The sequence below is a fragment of the Equus caballus genome, chromosome 2 (genome assembly GCF_041296265.1).
Source record: "Equus caballus isolate H_3958 breed thoroughbred chromosome 2, TB-T2T, whole genome shotgun sequence".
NCBI lineage: Eukaryota > Metazoa > Chordata > Mammalia > Perissodactyla > Equidae > Equus > Equus caballus.
In genome coordinates, this window is record NC_091685.1 from 36,667,023 (window position 1) to 36,680,935 (window position 13,913).

Sequence of the window (13,913 nt, forward strand, 5' to 3'; positions counted from 1 at the left end):
GGCGGGCAGGCGCCCCAGGTCACTCCCTGAGTCTCCCGCAGCCAGACAAGCTGGAGCGGGCCGGGGACCAGGCCCGAGGCAGGAGCCCTGAGGACAAGAGTCTCACCCACAAGGGCAGCCAAGCCCACCAGCTTTTGGCTCTGGGCCTCAGTTTTCACATCTGCAAAATGGAGTAACACCTGCCTTGTGAAGCTATTATAAGGATCCATGACCTATTGAACAGGAAGTGCTTAAAGAATGACTGACACATCTCCCCGAGGGCCTTCTGAAACGAGTATAACACCTGCTACCACAGTGTACTAACGTCACTGTTACCTATATCTCAGAGAAGTAAACAGTGCAAGGGTCAAGAGGTTAACTCTGAAGGCAGAACACATGGGCACAAATCCTGGCTCTTCTACTAACTAGCTGTGTGATCTTGGGCAAGTTACATGACCTCTCTGTGTCTCAGTTTCACCTTCCATAAAATGGGGGTAACAACAGCTCCTACATCAGAGTTATCATGAGGGTTAAATAAGAGAATCCCGGTGCTTAAAATGGCGTCTGGTGGGCTAGTAACATTAGCGTTAATATTAGTAATATTAACATTAATATTATTACCATATCTTTAAATTTTTTAAAAATATTAATATTACTACTGTCACTTTAGTTATGGTTGTCATCATCATTCACATTCTACCTCCTACCAATTCTCCAATCCTAGATAAGTGACTATACATCCCTGAGCCTCAGTTTCCCCAAATGGGGCTGGTTAGAAGACCCTACATCAGAGGGGTGCTGTGAGGACCCTTCAAGACGGCAGGGAGCCAGGACACAGGAGCTGCTCCCTAACCCCAGGGACGCTGTCGGGAGCCCCAAGGCCCATTCGAGCGCCCGGGCAGGGAGGCCAGAAGCCACTCGCCTGCGCTCGAGCTCCCTGTGCGTCCGCGCGCCGTCCTGCGCGGCGTCCTCCCGCTCTTCCTCCAGCCGGTCCCGCTGGCGCCGCAGCTCCTCCTGGGTCGCCTGCAGCTTCTCCCGCTCCTGCCGCAGCTCCTCTGCCTGCTGCTGGGCCGCCTGCAGGCTGTGGGCCAGGCTGTCCTTCTCCCTGCAGCACGGGGACAGGGGGAGCCGAGGGCTGCTGCGGCTGCTCTCGCTGGGGCAGATGGTGCCCCCGCCCTAGCCAGGAGCCACGTCCGTCATCCTCTAAGGCCTCCGCCTCCAGGAAACCTTCCCTGATCCTGCCATGGCCAACTCATTTCATGCACGTCTCCCAGGAGCTGACCCTTCCCAGCAGAGGGAACCCGGCTTTCCTTCTCCCTCACTCCGCCGACTAGGAGGCCCAGTGGAACAGATGGAGCCCCTGGCATATCGCGCACCACCCCACCAGGTTGAAGAGGCCACGCCAGGCTCCTGGGACACACGGGTAACTCTGCCGCCAGCTCCACTAGTCCACATGACAGGAAGTGGCCCTACAGCACCCCTGCCCCTCAATTCCGGGAGGCCCCACAGAGCTGGGTCTGCCCAGGTCCCACAGCTTCCTGCTGCACGGGCAGGGGAGGGAGGAGCAGCAACTGGGAGCTCTGAAGATCCGCAGAGCGTTGCCATTTCCTCCAACCCCGGCAATCACGAGCAACGGACGGGGTGGGTCCTGAAGGCCTCCTTCGGAGCCACTGGGGTTTCTAGCTCAGGCTGGGGGCTGACCACTGTCATATCCTCCAACGCCCCACCCATCCACTCGGAGTGGAAGCCCGTAAGCACACTAGATACGAAGGTTGGCAGTAGCTGGGAAAAACATGCAACATCGTGTTAAGGAAAACCAGCAGAATGGAAAATGAGGTGTCCACTGCGAACACAACTATATAAAGAGCCCCCTCCTTCCAGGGCACAGGAAGCATTGGTTTGGCTATGAGATGGACCTGACTTCCACTTCCATCACCAGCCACATCACTGGGCGAGTCTCTCAACCCTGGGACAATAACGGTTCTGCACCGAGTGAATCTGACGGGGAGCCAAACTGAGATCATCCAGGTAAAGCAAGTGGCGATGAGCCTGGCACACAGTAGGTGGACAGGAAATGCTTTCTACCTCACCGCCAGGAAACACAACAGGAAGCAAGACCAGCACACCAACAGGGGTGACGACGGGCAGGCGAGGCTGAGAGGAGGTTTCACCTTTTTATTTCCCCTCCATTTCTCATACTTTTTATTACACGGTTACATTTACCAAGAGAAACACTGAAAAACAACAACAAAAAATAAAAAACAACCAGGCAGCTAAGAGATGGCTAATTTGTCTCAAAAATCTCCAAGAAACAGAGTCTAGAACAGTGCTGTTGATAGAACTGCTGGAGGGCGCCCTCATCCACTGCCGGAGGGAATGCAAACTGGTGCGGCCGCTACGGAAACAGCAGGGAAAGTCCTCAAAAAACGAAAAATAGAACTTCCATGCGATCCAGCTAGCCCACCACTGAGGATTTACCCAAAGAACAGGAAATCAACAATTCAAAGAGATTTATGCACCGCTATGTTCACTGCAGCATTATTCACGATAGCGAAGACATGGAAGGAACCCAAGTGCCCATCGACTGATGAATGGATAAAGAAGATGTGGTATATATATACAATGGAATACTACTCAGCCATAGAAAAAACGAAATCATGCCATTTGCAACAAGATGGATGGATCTTGAGGGTATTATGTTAAGTGAAATAAGCCAGACAGAGAAAGATAAGCACTGCATGATTTCACCCACTTGTAGAAGATAAACAAACACATGGACAAACAGAACAGATGAGTGGTTACCAAAGGGACACATATGTAAGGTGACAGACAAAAAATAGACCATTGGTGGTGAGCACGATGCAGTCTATAGAGAAACGGATATATAATAACGTACACCTGAAATTACACAATGTTATAAACCAGTATGACCGCAATAAAATAATAAAAATTTTTTAAAAAGCCAAGGAATAAAAAAATCCATCCATGGGGCAGCCCAGTGGCGCAGCGGTTAAGTTCGCATGTTCCACTTCTCGGTGGCCTGGGGTTCGCCAGCTCGGATCCCGGGTGTGGACATGGCACCGCTTGGCAAACACTATCCTGTGGTAGGCGTCCCACGTATAGAGGAAGATGGGCATGGATGTTAGCTCAGGGCCAGTCTTCCTCAGCAAAAAGAGGAGGATTGACAGTAGTTAGCTCAGGGCTAATCTCCCTCAAAAAAAAAAAATCCATCCAGATCAACAACAAAAAAAACAAAAACAAACTCTTTGAGATAGAAATGTTCTGTAGCCATATGTGGCTACTGAGCACTTGAAATGTGGCTAGTGCAACTGAAAGACTGAATTTCTACTTTTAAAAATTTTTAATCAACTTAAATTTAACAGCCACCCACGGCTACTTGCCACCACATTAGTTCAAATCCACATGTCTGTAGGCTGGGGCTAGCGTTAGGCGCAGGTTGATTCTGCAGAGGCCCCACCTCCGACCCCCCGGGCACCTGCTCAGGAGGTCGACATTGCTCCGCAGGCGCTGGGCCTCGCGCTGGGCGTCCTCATGGGCCTGGGTGGCCCCGTCGGCCTTGTCCCGCAGACGCTGCAGCTGGTCCTCTAGGGCGCGGCGCTCGCTCTCGCTGTCACTAAGCTGCTTCCGCAGGGTGCCCAGGAGGTCCTGGCTGGCCTCATAGCGCCCCCGCATGTCCTGCGGCGTGGGAATCACTGGGTCTGGGGAACCTAGGAGGCTCCCAGTGCCCGCCTCCTCTCTGCTAGTTCCAGGTACGTACACCAGCCTACTCTGTGGCCTGGGCCTGGGGCTAAGCCCCCAGACTAGGTTTCACTTCCCTTCGCTGTGCCCCTCACCACCCTCCCGGGCCCTCTGCCACAGCTCTGAGTCTCCATCTCCCTGGGGTCCCCAGCAACTGGGACCGAAGCCCTCAGGATGCCAGACAAACCACCAAGCCCGCTCCTTCCTCTCCCGGGTTCTGACTCTACCCCAGGCTCCTCTCATCCCAGGCTGACTCCTCCTCCCAGGCCTTTTCCCAGGGTCCTAGCTCCATCTGTCCTGGAACCTCATCTTCCTTTCTCTACCAGGACTCTAGCTCAGCCCCAGGCCCCTCACTCCCCAGGCCCCGCCCCCAGTTGCCCAAGCCCCTCCCACTCTGAGCTCAGATTCTGCCCCAGAGCTCACCGCCTCCCAGGGTCCTGATTCAGTTGCTCTCTCAGGGCCCTGGCCCCGCCCCTGGGCTGCCTAAGCCCCTCCCCCAGGGCCTGGCCCCACCCCCAGAGGCCTGGCCCCGCCCCCGGGCTGCCCAAGCCCCACCCCCAGGGCCCTGGCCCCACCCCCAGAGGCCTGGCCCCGCCCCCGGGCTGCCCAAGCCCCACCCCCAGGGCCCTGGCCCCACCCCCAGAGGCCTGGCCCCGCCCCCGGGCTGCCCAAGCCCCACCCCCAGGGCCCCGGCCCCGGCCCCGCCCCGGGACGCTCAGGCCCCAGCTACCTGGACCTGCAGCTGGCGCTTGTGCAGGGCGGAGTGGATGAGGGCGAGCGTGGAGGAGTCGGAGCAGGCGGGGGACGGGCCTCGGCGGGGGGAACGGCCGCGGCCGGGCGAGGAGCGCCGCGGCGGGGACGGGGTCCGGGGGCCCGAGAGCCCCCGCAGGCTGCCGTCCGACGCGTCCGCCGTGTGCTCGGAGCCGCTTAGCTGGACGCCGCTCTCCATGTCCGACAGGACGGCCTGAGGGTGGGGTAGGGAGGCCGAAGGAGGGCAGCCGCGGGGTTAGTTGGGCAGGGAAGCCCAGGCGAGGCCGCGGGGCCACGTGTCCAGCTTCATCTCAAACTCTGCAGCACATTCTAAGCCCTCTTCCTACAAGAAGTCTTCCTGATTCCACCTCCACTAGCTCACAGTCTTCAGCCCGCCAGATGAGGCCTCCCATTCATTGATAAGACGTTGTTCAGTATTCCTCACAGATGGGCCCAGAAAGTCCCCCGCCTCTCCTCAGACCCGGGGCTCCCCCGACAGCGGGCGCCAGGCAGCCTGGATCTCCAGGTCCCCCACCCACTTGCAGTTCAGCTCACGGCCACCAGAGGGCGTGGTGGCCCCGGATGCCTGGCCCTGCCCTCCCCAGGGTTCCCCCCTCCAGCCCTCTCCTGCTCCCTCCAGCCGCGCACCTGTGCCAGGTCCCTCAGGGTCTGCTGCAGCCCCTCTCCATCCTCTGTCTCCAGGGCCGCCTGCTCCTGGAGCCGCAGGGACTCCTGGAGTGATGTTACGGAGACAGAAAGGGGGTCAGGGCCTCTGACCTAGTCTGAAACCCAACCTTCTTCTCCCTCCCTGGTCCACCCACGATACCGTGGCCTCTAAGGCCGTGCCCATAGGCTACCACTTGGTAGACCCCACAGCAGCCCCAGTGCCCTCACTGAATAGACTAGGCCCAGAGAAGTGCAGCATCCTGCCCCAGGTCACACAGCCTATTGGAGAAGAGCTAGACATAGAACCCAGGCCAGACCCCACAGAGAAGGGTGACTGACCCAGGTGGTACACTTAAGGAGTGTCCCTGTGGTGGGGAGGCAGCTGAGTTCCAAGAGAAAGAGCCTTGGGCTAGCAGGGCACAGCATGAGTTCAAGTCCTGATCCCCCAGCTTACTGGTTCTGAGACACTGCACAAGCATTTCCCCTTGGGCCTCGGTTTCCTCATCTGTATAATGGGGATCACGCTACAGGGCTGCTGAGAGGATGGAATGGGATAAAGGAGGTGACTGTGTTTACCACTAAGCCTGACACACACTAGGTGCTCAATTAACGATGGGTGAAACTGAGTCTGAGCGGGATGCTCAGGGGTGGTCTCAGAAGCCCAGCCCTCGGCCTGTGTCCATGGATCCCACCCTGCCACATCTCAGGGGTAGCTGCCTCTCACCAGGGCCTCCAGCTTCTCGGTGAGGGCCTTGTTGACCCGATCCTTCTCCAGATTCTGGTTCTGAAGGCGCTCCACTGTCAAGGCCAGCTCCTTCACCCTGGAGGTGGGGGAGCAAGAGAAGTGAGTAGGAGACTCACCCTGGCTTCTCCTCGAACCCCCCAGCTCTGTGTCCTTCATGCTTCCCCAGGCCTGAGGCAGAAACCCTAGGATTCACCTCCCTCGCTGTGTGACTTTGAGCAAGTCACTTCTCCTCCCTGGGCCCTGGACTTCTCAGCTGTAAAATGAGAATGAGGCTGCCCCCCACTTTATCTCATGGGAAAGCACTCTTCGACGTGTCCAGGTCGCAGGAACGAGGAGCCAAAGTCTGGCATCAGAGGGTGAACTGCTCATGACGTGCCCTGGGCAAGAGCCCTCTGAACCTCACTCTCCCCCTCTGCCAAACGGGGTGCCTGGGAAGAGTGGCTGGCCTCGCGCAGGGGAAGGGCCCATCCGTGCATCTCTGGGTGCCCAGCCTGCAGGGAAGCCTGCCTCGCGTGGTGTCTGCCCAGCACCCACCTGGCACTGAGGTCAGCCTTGTCCAGGCTGCTCTGCACCTGCAGCTGGGCCAGCTCCTTCTCCTGGAGCACCTTGTCCCGCAGCTGCTCCTCCAGCTGGGCCTGCAGCAGCACCTGCTTCTCCAGGGCCGCCTCGGCCCGGCTCTCGGCCAGCCGCAGGCCTGCACTCAGCCCCAGGCCTGCCTCCTGGACGGCTCGTGAGGTCCGGGCCAGCTCCCCTCCCAGCTGCAGCAGGTCCCTGGGGGAAGAGAACCCGGGATGGGGATGGGATGGGGCCTGGGCTCCCAAGTGTAAATTCAAACTACAGTGGGATGCCATTTGTCACTATCAGATTGGGGAAAAAAAGTCACATAACGCCAGTATCAGTGAGGCTATGGGGAAACGCAGTCCGCTACACTGCTGGCGAGAGGGTAAGCAGGTGTCACCACGACGGAGGGCTGTGAGGATGAGCTCTGACAATTGTAAATGGATAGGCTCTTCAACCCACCACCGGTACCCCTCGAATTTATCCTACAGATATGCCCCAATGCAAGGTAAGTGCCCTGTGTATGAGGCGATGCGCTGCAGCATTGCTCGTGTAAGAAATACCAGCGGCAACCCACATGTTTATCAAAAGGGGGCTGCTATTAAGTAAATCATGATAGATCCATCCAGTGGAACATTCTGCAGCTGAGAAGAAGAAAGAATGGGGAAGCTCTTCAGAGCCTGATACAGGCCTCCCCCACCATAACTATTAGCTGAAGAAAGCAGCTTCTAGAACTGCAAAGATGAAATTCTACCAAGAGTACAGATAAAAAGTGGGTGTGTGTGTCTCTGTGTGATCTGCGGCATTTGCTTGTGTACGAGAACCCCGGAAGGTCACTCAGGAAACAGGTCGTCCTGTCCAGGAGGGCAGGGAGACTGCACGGCACACCCTTCTGAAATGTGACCCTTGCGGATATGTGAGTTATTCAAAACTAAAACATTAAATCTTTAAATGCTAATTTAAAAAGACAACATATTTAAAATACATCAAATAGGTTCAATCCTTTCCCGTCGGGAATGAACTGTACCGCCGGGGACTGAATAGCAGGGAGCTTCATTATAGAGGAATTCCAGTTAAGAATGAGACAATCGCGAGTTTGCACCCTCTGATGAATGTCTGGATCTGGGCATTGAGCATCAGGCGCTGCCAAGCACAAAAAGAGACACCCAGGTATAAAGGGCCTCCTGAGGGAAACGCACACAGCACTCACAAAGAAGTCTCGTCAAAAAGAAAAAAACCAAATGAGGCCGGCCCGGTGGCATAGTGGTTAAGTTCATGTGCTCTGCTTCAGTGGCCCAGGGTTCACAGGTTTGGATCCTGGGCACTGACCTACACTGCTCATCAGGCCACGCTGTAGCAGCATCCCACATACAAAACAGGAAGATTGGCATGGATGTTAGCTCAGAGCCAATCTTCCTCACCAAAAACCCAAAAACTGATCCTGGATCTGATCAAGCCTTAAATCCAACATCCAATTTACAGTAAATACAGGGGTCAAAGGCATTTTTGACACCACAGAATCCAGACTGGGAGTCTCTTAGGACAAGTGTCCCAGTGTCTCAAACAAATAAGTTAAAACAGACTTAAAAGACAAATCAACCCGTTGCACTTTGTGAACGTCTGCGGATCCAGATTCAAACAAATGGTGAAGACAAACAGTGAACAAAACCATCTGTGACATCGATGAATCAATTAGAAATTTGGACACTGGTTGAGTATTTAGTGGTTTTAACAAAAGATCATTCATTACACAAATTTTTAACGTAAAAAAAGGACACAGACTGGTCAGTCTGCCCCTGGGCTCTCCCGGCAGCCTCACCTGCTCAGCTGGCCTGCAGGGCAGGCCTTTGACGTTCCGCTTCCCAGCTGGACCTCCCTGCACCTGCCTTTCGCTCCAGCCCCGCTGGATGCCATTTTCTCCCACCTCTGAGCCTTTGCCCCTGCTCTTCTCTCTGCCTGAGGTGCCCCAGCTCTGCCAGTTAAAATCCTGCCCAACCCTTGAGGTCAGTGCAAATTCCATCTCCTTTCTGAACCGTTTTTCTGACCTCCCCACCCCTCCCATCCTTCGGAGCCTCCGGGACATTCTCCCTGTTCCACCTTCATATCACTGACCACTCACTTCCTCAGCGTAGAATTCTGGGACTTTACATCTTTTCATCATTAGAGGTTGCAAGGTCCTTGGTAGCAGAAGCTGAATATTCTGGCGGATTAAAAGTAGGAACTGTAAATCCTGACTCGGCCACTTACTTATTGCTGTGTGACCTTGGGAAGGTCGCTCTCTCTCTCTCTGAGCCTCAGTGTCCTCATCTGTACAACGGGGATTATTACAGCTCCCAGCTCGTAGGGATGCTGTAGACATTAGATGAAGTAAACGGTACAAAGAGGCCAGCTCAGAGTAAACACCTGGCAATGCTGACTGCCACGCCTGTAGTAAGAGTTAATCATCTCTAGTCGCCTCTGCCTCTCCACAGGGCCTGGCACACAGCAGCTGTGTTGGGTTGGACTGAAGTTCAACTGAGTTGAGTTGCTGCCGCAGCATCTCCCCGAGCCGCCCCCTCCACCGGCCAGGCCTCACCTCTCAGTGGACATCTTCACCTCGCTGACCAGCTGTCGGAGTCCCACCACCTGCCTCCAGAGGAGGAGCAGGCGGCTGTGCTCGCTGCTGAAGTAGGTGTTGAAGGACTGCGGGGGACACGGCTGAGTGAGGGCCTGGGGCGAGGGCCGGCCCGCGTCCTTCCCCGGCTCTCACCACCCCGGGAGGCACCGTTGCCCGGGGAGCAGGTCTTCCCGTGGGGCAGCTCCGGGCCTGCCTAGAGGCTGTGTCGGAGCTGTCACGCTCGCGCTCCGGAGCCGCCCTCTCACACAGGGAACGGGCTTTCAGTGCCTTTCCCGGTTGCAAGAGACAACTCAAAAGGGAGAAAGTGCCAGGGACCTAGGTCTGCATCCCCGCTGCCAGCTGCAGGACCGTGGGCAGGTTCCTTAACATGAGGATGATGGCACCTCGTATACGGTTACTATGAGGAGCAGAGAAGATGCACACCTGGCACCTGGGACATGCTGACCACGGCCAGCTGTTATTACGACAAGCCTTTACTCTCCTACAGGGTTCCCCTGGCCAGAAGGGCCCTCCCTCTCCCAACATCTGAGTCCTCACCACTCTGCAAGGGCCGGTCCCCTCGAGTCAGGCTGCACCCTTGAGGCCCCGCTGGCCTCCAGCACCCCATGCCCACCTCCTCCTCGCGCCTCCATGCTGCCTCCCGCTGCTCCAGCTCCTTGCGGCTCCGAGTCCAGTCGCTGGTCACCTTGCGGATGTCTTCACTCAGAGCCTGGTTGGCCGAGCTCGCCTGGTCCAGCTGCTCTCGGAGCATAGCATTCACCTGGGCCAGGCTGGCGCTCCTGGGTGGGACAAAAGGGAGCAGTGGGCACATGGCTGGAGAGGACCGCCACGCCAGCCACGCACCCTCCGTGTGGCGCCCTACCTCTGCTGCTCCTCCTCCAGGCGGATGAGGGCACTCTCCAGGTCCTGGCTGTGCTCTGTGTCCTGCGTGGGAGAAGTGGGGGCATCAGGTTGGACCCAGGGATGAAGGGCCCGCCCTGCCCCGCCCTGGCACCCACCCTCAGCCGCTGCTGCTCCAGCTCCATGGATCTCTCCAGAAGCTGCTGCTCCATCTCCGAGCACTTCTTCTTGTACTGGAGAATCTGCGGATGGGTGCGAGCGGATGGTTAGCCCCAGGGGTGGGGGCAGGGCAAAGTGAGCCCATGGCTGGGTAGGAGCAGGAGTGGGTGACCCTGACCTTGACCTGCAGCCGCTGCACAAGCTGGGCCTGCCTCTGCTGGCCCTCCTGGTAGGCCTGCAGCTTGCGCCGGTAGGAGGCCTGCTCCTCCTGCAGCTGCCTGCGCAGCTCCACGCTCTGCCGTGCCAGCCCCCTGGGCTCCTGTGTTTCCAGCTCCCCGGACTCCAGCCGCACAGCCTGCTCCAGCTGCAGAGAAGGGCCCCAGGTGAGAGTCCTGGGCCTCCTGGGGAGGCAGGCACAGGTCTCTGCAGGGGGCGCCAGGCTGGGCCCAGACCCACAATGCCTTGCAGGCACGTGTGGGCAAGCCCAGGATGCAAGGAACGTTTGCACAGGCTAATGTAGCCATGCATGGACACACAGACAGGGCGTGCACAGACACATGCAGGTGGACCCACAAACATGTGCATGCAAAACACAGAGATGCACCTGGGGGCAAACCTTAGCAGCCTGGGTACACCATGAGCCTCTCCTCCAAAACACTGATCCTGGCTGTGGTTGAGGATTCTTAGATCCACGCCCCTGTCTCCCCAGCCTGAGTGAGCTCAGGAAAGCCTGGCTTCTGTCCCCCACCGTATCTTAGACCCAGAACAGTGACTGTGGCATGTTTGCTGAGATCATGAATTAATAGCATGAGCACACGTGAATACATTCGAACAGAGGCATCAATACATGTGTGCACATCTGAGCTCAGAGACAATGTGTACACAGAGCACACACAGGTGGTGTGAAACATCCCCAGGGTGACACAGATGAACTTCCTGCCCCACCCCCACTCCCCACTGCACAACGCTGATTTGTAAGAGGCGCTCACAAATGTTCTAATACACAGCCCCTCTCGTTGATGCCCCTCTGTCCCAGCCCAGGTCAGGTTCCCACCCCTCCATCGCCTCTGCTGCCCATCGCTTCCTCCACCCCCAGGCAGCTTACAGCCCCTCCGTCAGCAGACCCTGCGGGCACAGGTGGGATGCTGACCCAGCCCTGGCTGCCCCCCACCAGCCGTGGGTGGAAACCCTTAACCTGCTTAGGCACCCACTGGTCCCAGGGGCCCCTCCAGCTGTTGGGGAATGGGAGAGGGAGGAGGCAGCTGAGGATGAGCAGGACTAACAGGGTAGTGACAGTGCCCAGGGAGAACCTACGGGGACAACAGCCCAGCCTCACTGGCTGTGACACTGGCCCACACTCACCACCCACCTCCCCCGCGCCTGGCCGGCTACAGCTCAGGCAGGGCATTCACATGCCCACCCCTCCTGGGTCCCAGGGAAGCCAAGAGCAAGGGCAGCTACTCTCAGCAGTGCTAATAATGCGCTCAGGCCAGGTCAGCAGCAGGTACAGGCTCCTCCAGGCCTGCTGGGACCCAGTACGCCCAGGAGACGCTCAATGAGCCGCCTAGAAAACTGAAAACAACCTCATCTCTGTCCCCCACCCCCCAGGGACAGCGCTGGGGCAGGGCAATGGTGGCCACTGGAGTACCACCCACAGGGAAGGACTGGTAGGGGCTGCTCGGGGGCATCACCTTGAGTTGGGAGAAGAGAGTCTGAGGGGATGGGGGAGGCAGTGTCGGGGGTCCACCTGTCAGGTGGCGGGCAGTGTCCACATCTGTGTGTGGTGGCAGTGGCACCAAGATGCCGTGTGTGTTGTGCACTGATGTGGCTGTACTTCACTGGGTGTGGGTGGGATTTTTTTTTTTTTTTGAGAAAGATTAGCCCTGAGCTAACATCTGCTGCCAATCCTCCTTTTTTTGAGGAAGACTGGCCTTGAGCTAACCTTTGTGCCCATCTTCCTCTACTTTTTTTCATATGTGGGACACTTACACAGTATGGCTTGCCAAGTGGTGCCATGTCCGCACCCGGGATCCGAACCGGGGAACCCCGGGCCGCCGAAACAGAATGTGCGAGTTTAACCGCTGCACCACCGGGCCAGCCCCTGGGCTGTGTTTTGTCATTTGTCTCCACATGGGACCCTACGTGCCTCTGTGTCTGGGCCTTCACGGCGACCTGGGTGAGGTGACGTCTGTGGTCACAGGCCTACATTGTGGTGCAGGCGTTGGGTATGTCTGTGAGTGTACCCATGTGTTCACGTGTCTGTACGTCTGTGTGCACGACCATGAGTGGGCGGGTTTGGGGAGTGTGTTGGGGCTCTGCATATGTCCATGGTGTGTCGGTGACCCCATACTTCGTGCACATCCACGAGATGAGACAATATGTTATGTAGTCTGAGGAATGGGTCTATCACAGTGGTGCGGCTGTGTCTGGGTGACATGCTTTGCGCCCCGTGGGACTGTGTGGCGGCTGGCTGTGGGTGTAGATTACGCGGTGCCCAGTCTGTGAATCTGTGTGCATCCCCCGGCGGGGTTGTATTTTGGTGTGTGGCATACTTTGCACAACTGTGCGAACCAGGTGCTGTCTGATCCTGTGCGTTAGCGGGGTTTGGGCAGTCACGGGGTGCTCACCTGCTTCCCCCAGTGCTCACAGCCAGACCCAGGCCCCTCCCGGCCACACCTCACCCCTTTCCACAAATGTGGCCCCTCACAAAACAGCCTTTCAGTTTTACTTGTAATTCAAAAGGGAAGGAAGCTGCCACCAAGCCAAGACGAAAGAAGTTTACTGTGTCCCCTGGCAACCGCTGCCCTAGGATCCGCATCCACTCACTCTGTCCAGGTTGCCATGGACACTGGGGGAGCCCAGGGAGGCGTGGCCACTCCCTCCTTCCCATCCCAGCTGCCTTGCCCAACACCCGCTCCTCAGGGACAGGAAGAAGAGGGCCCTCCACAGGGCCCTGAGGTCCTCCCTCCGACCTGAGAGGTGGCCACTGGGAGCCCCTGCCTCAGTTTCCCTACACGCAGTCAACAGGACACAGATCCAGACCTGGCCTCCATTCCCCATCGCAGGGACGCTGTGGGGTTTAAAGGGCCAGAACGACCTCACTGACAGCCCCCCAACCCTGCCTACATGCAACAGTTACAGCTACACGGGCAGGCCCCGCCAGCTGCGGGCACAGGGACAAGTGGCAGCACGGAGAGACAGTATAGCAGGACCTAAGAGCTCCGGACCAGGGGTCTCAGCCCAGCTCTACAACTGACCTTGGGCCTATCATGCTGCCTTCTCAGGGCCTCAGTTTCCCCATCGGCAACAAGATGATCTCCAGACTCTGATGGTCTCTGTGGACCTGTCCCCAAGGAAAGGCTTCGAGGTCACCCTCACACAATCCAGCCTCCAGGGGGGGCCTCACTTACACCATCTCAGACAGGGCACAGTCAAACCCAGCCTCCCTCGACATGCTGCTCAGGCGCCTCCCCAGACACATGAGGGCATTTTCTAGACTAAGGCAGGGCCCCCTATGCTATAGCCCCAGCACCAGCAGCTGTGTCCTAGCAGAAAAGGGACCTGCCACTTCCCACCTCTTCTTCCCTTCCCCTGCCAGCCTGGGGCAGCGCTAGCTTCATTGTCAGTCAGAAGCTGGCATTTAAGAGGCAGCCCCCTGGGGCCTGGCACTGCCCCAGGGGCCAAAAGAGGAGAGACCTATCTGGGAGGGGGCTGGCTCAGGGCCCCGTCACGACCGACCATGCGGGACTCAGGCCAACCCACCCTGGGCACCCCCTGCAAACCCTAGGAAAGCTGGCTCTGCACTGTCCCCAGTACTAGGGGCCACTGCGGGCCCCCCAC

General features: G+C 57.6%; 1 protein-coding gene across 7 annotated transcripts in view; it reads right to left on the reverse strand.

Moving 5' to 3' along the window:
- The window catches only part of CROCC (ciliary rootlet coiled-coil, rootletin), a 52,440-nt gene that overhangs the window by 22,993 nt on the left and 15,534 nt on the right, over positions 1-13,913 (reverse strand). For 6 of the 7 annotated variants that reach the window (XM_070260865.1, XM_070260867.1, XM_023635656.2 and 3 more), the window contains 11 exons: positions 10,252-10,437; positions 10,073-10,156; positions 9,937-9,998; positions 9,688-9,853; positions 9,033-9,139; positions 6,434-6,670; positions 5,879-5,975; positions 5,137-5,220; positions 4,469-4,702; positions 3,476-3,675; positions 902-1,084 (listed from right to left, as the gene is read on the reverse strand). In XM_070260865.1, the coding sequence (XP_070116966.1) occupies positions 902-1,084; positions 3,476-3,675; positions 4,469-4,702; positions 5,137-5,220; positions 5,879-5,975; positions 6,434-6,670; positions 9,033-9,139; positions 9,688-9,853; positions 9,937-9,998; positions 10,073-10,156; positions 10,252-10,437 (1,640 nt within the window). Of the gene's footprint in view, positions 1-901; positions 1,085-3,475; positions 3,676-4,468; positions 4,703-5,136; positions 5,221-5,878; positions 5,976-6,433; positions 6,671-9,032; positions 9,140-9,687; positions 9,854-9,936; positions 9,999-10,072; positions 10,157-10,251; positions 10,475-13,330; positions 13,417-13,913 lie in introns of all 7 variants that reach the window. The other variant, XM_070260868.1, reaches the window with a different exon arrangement.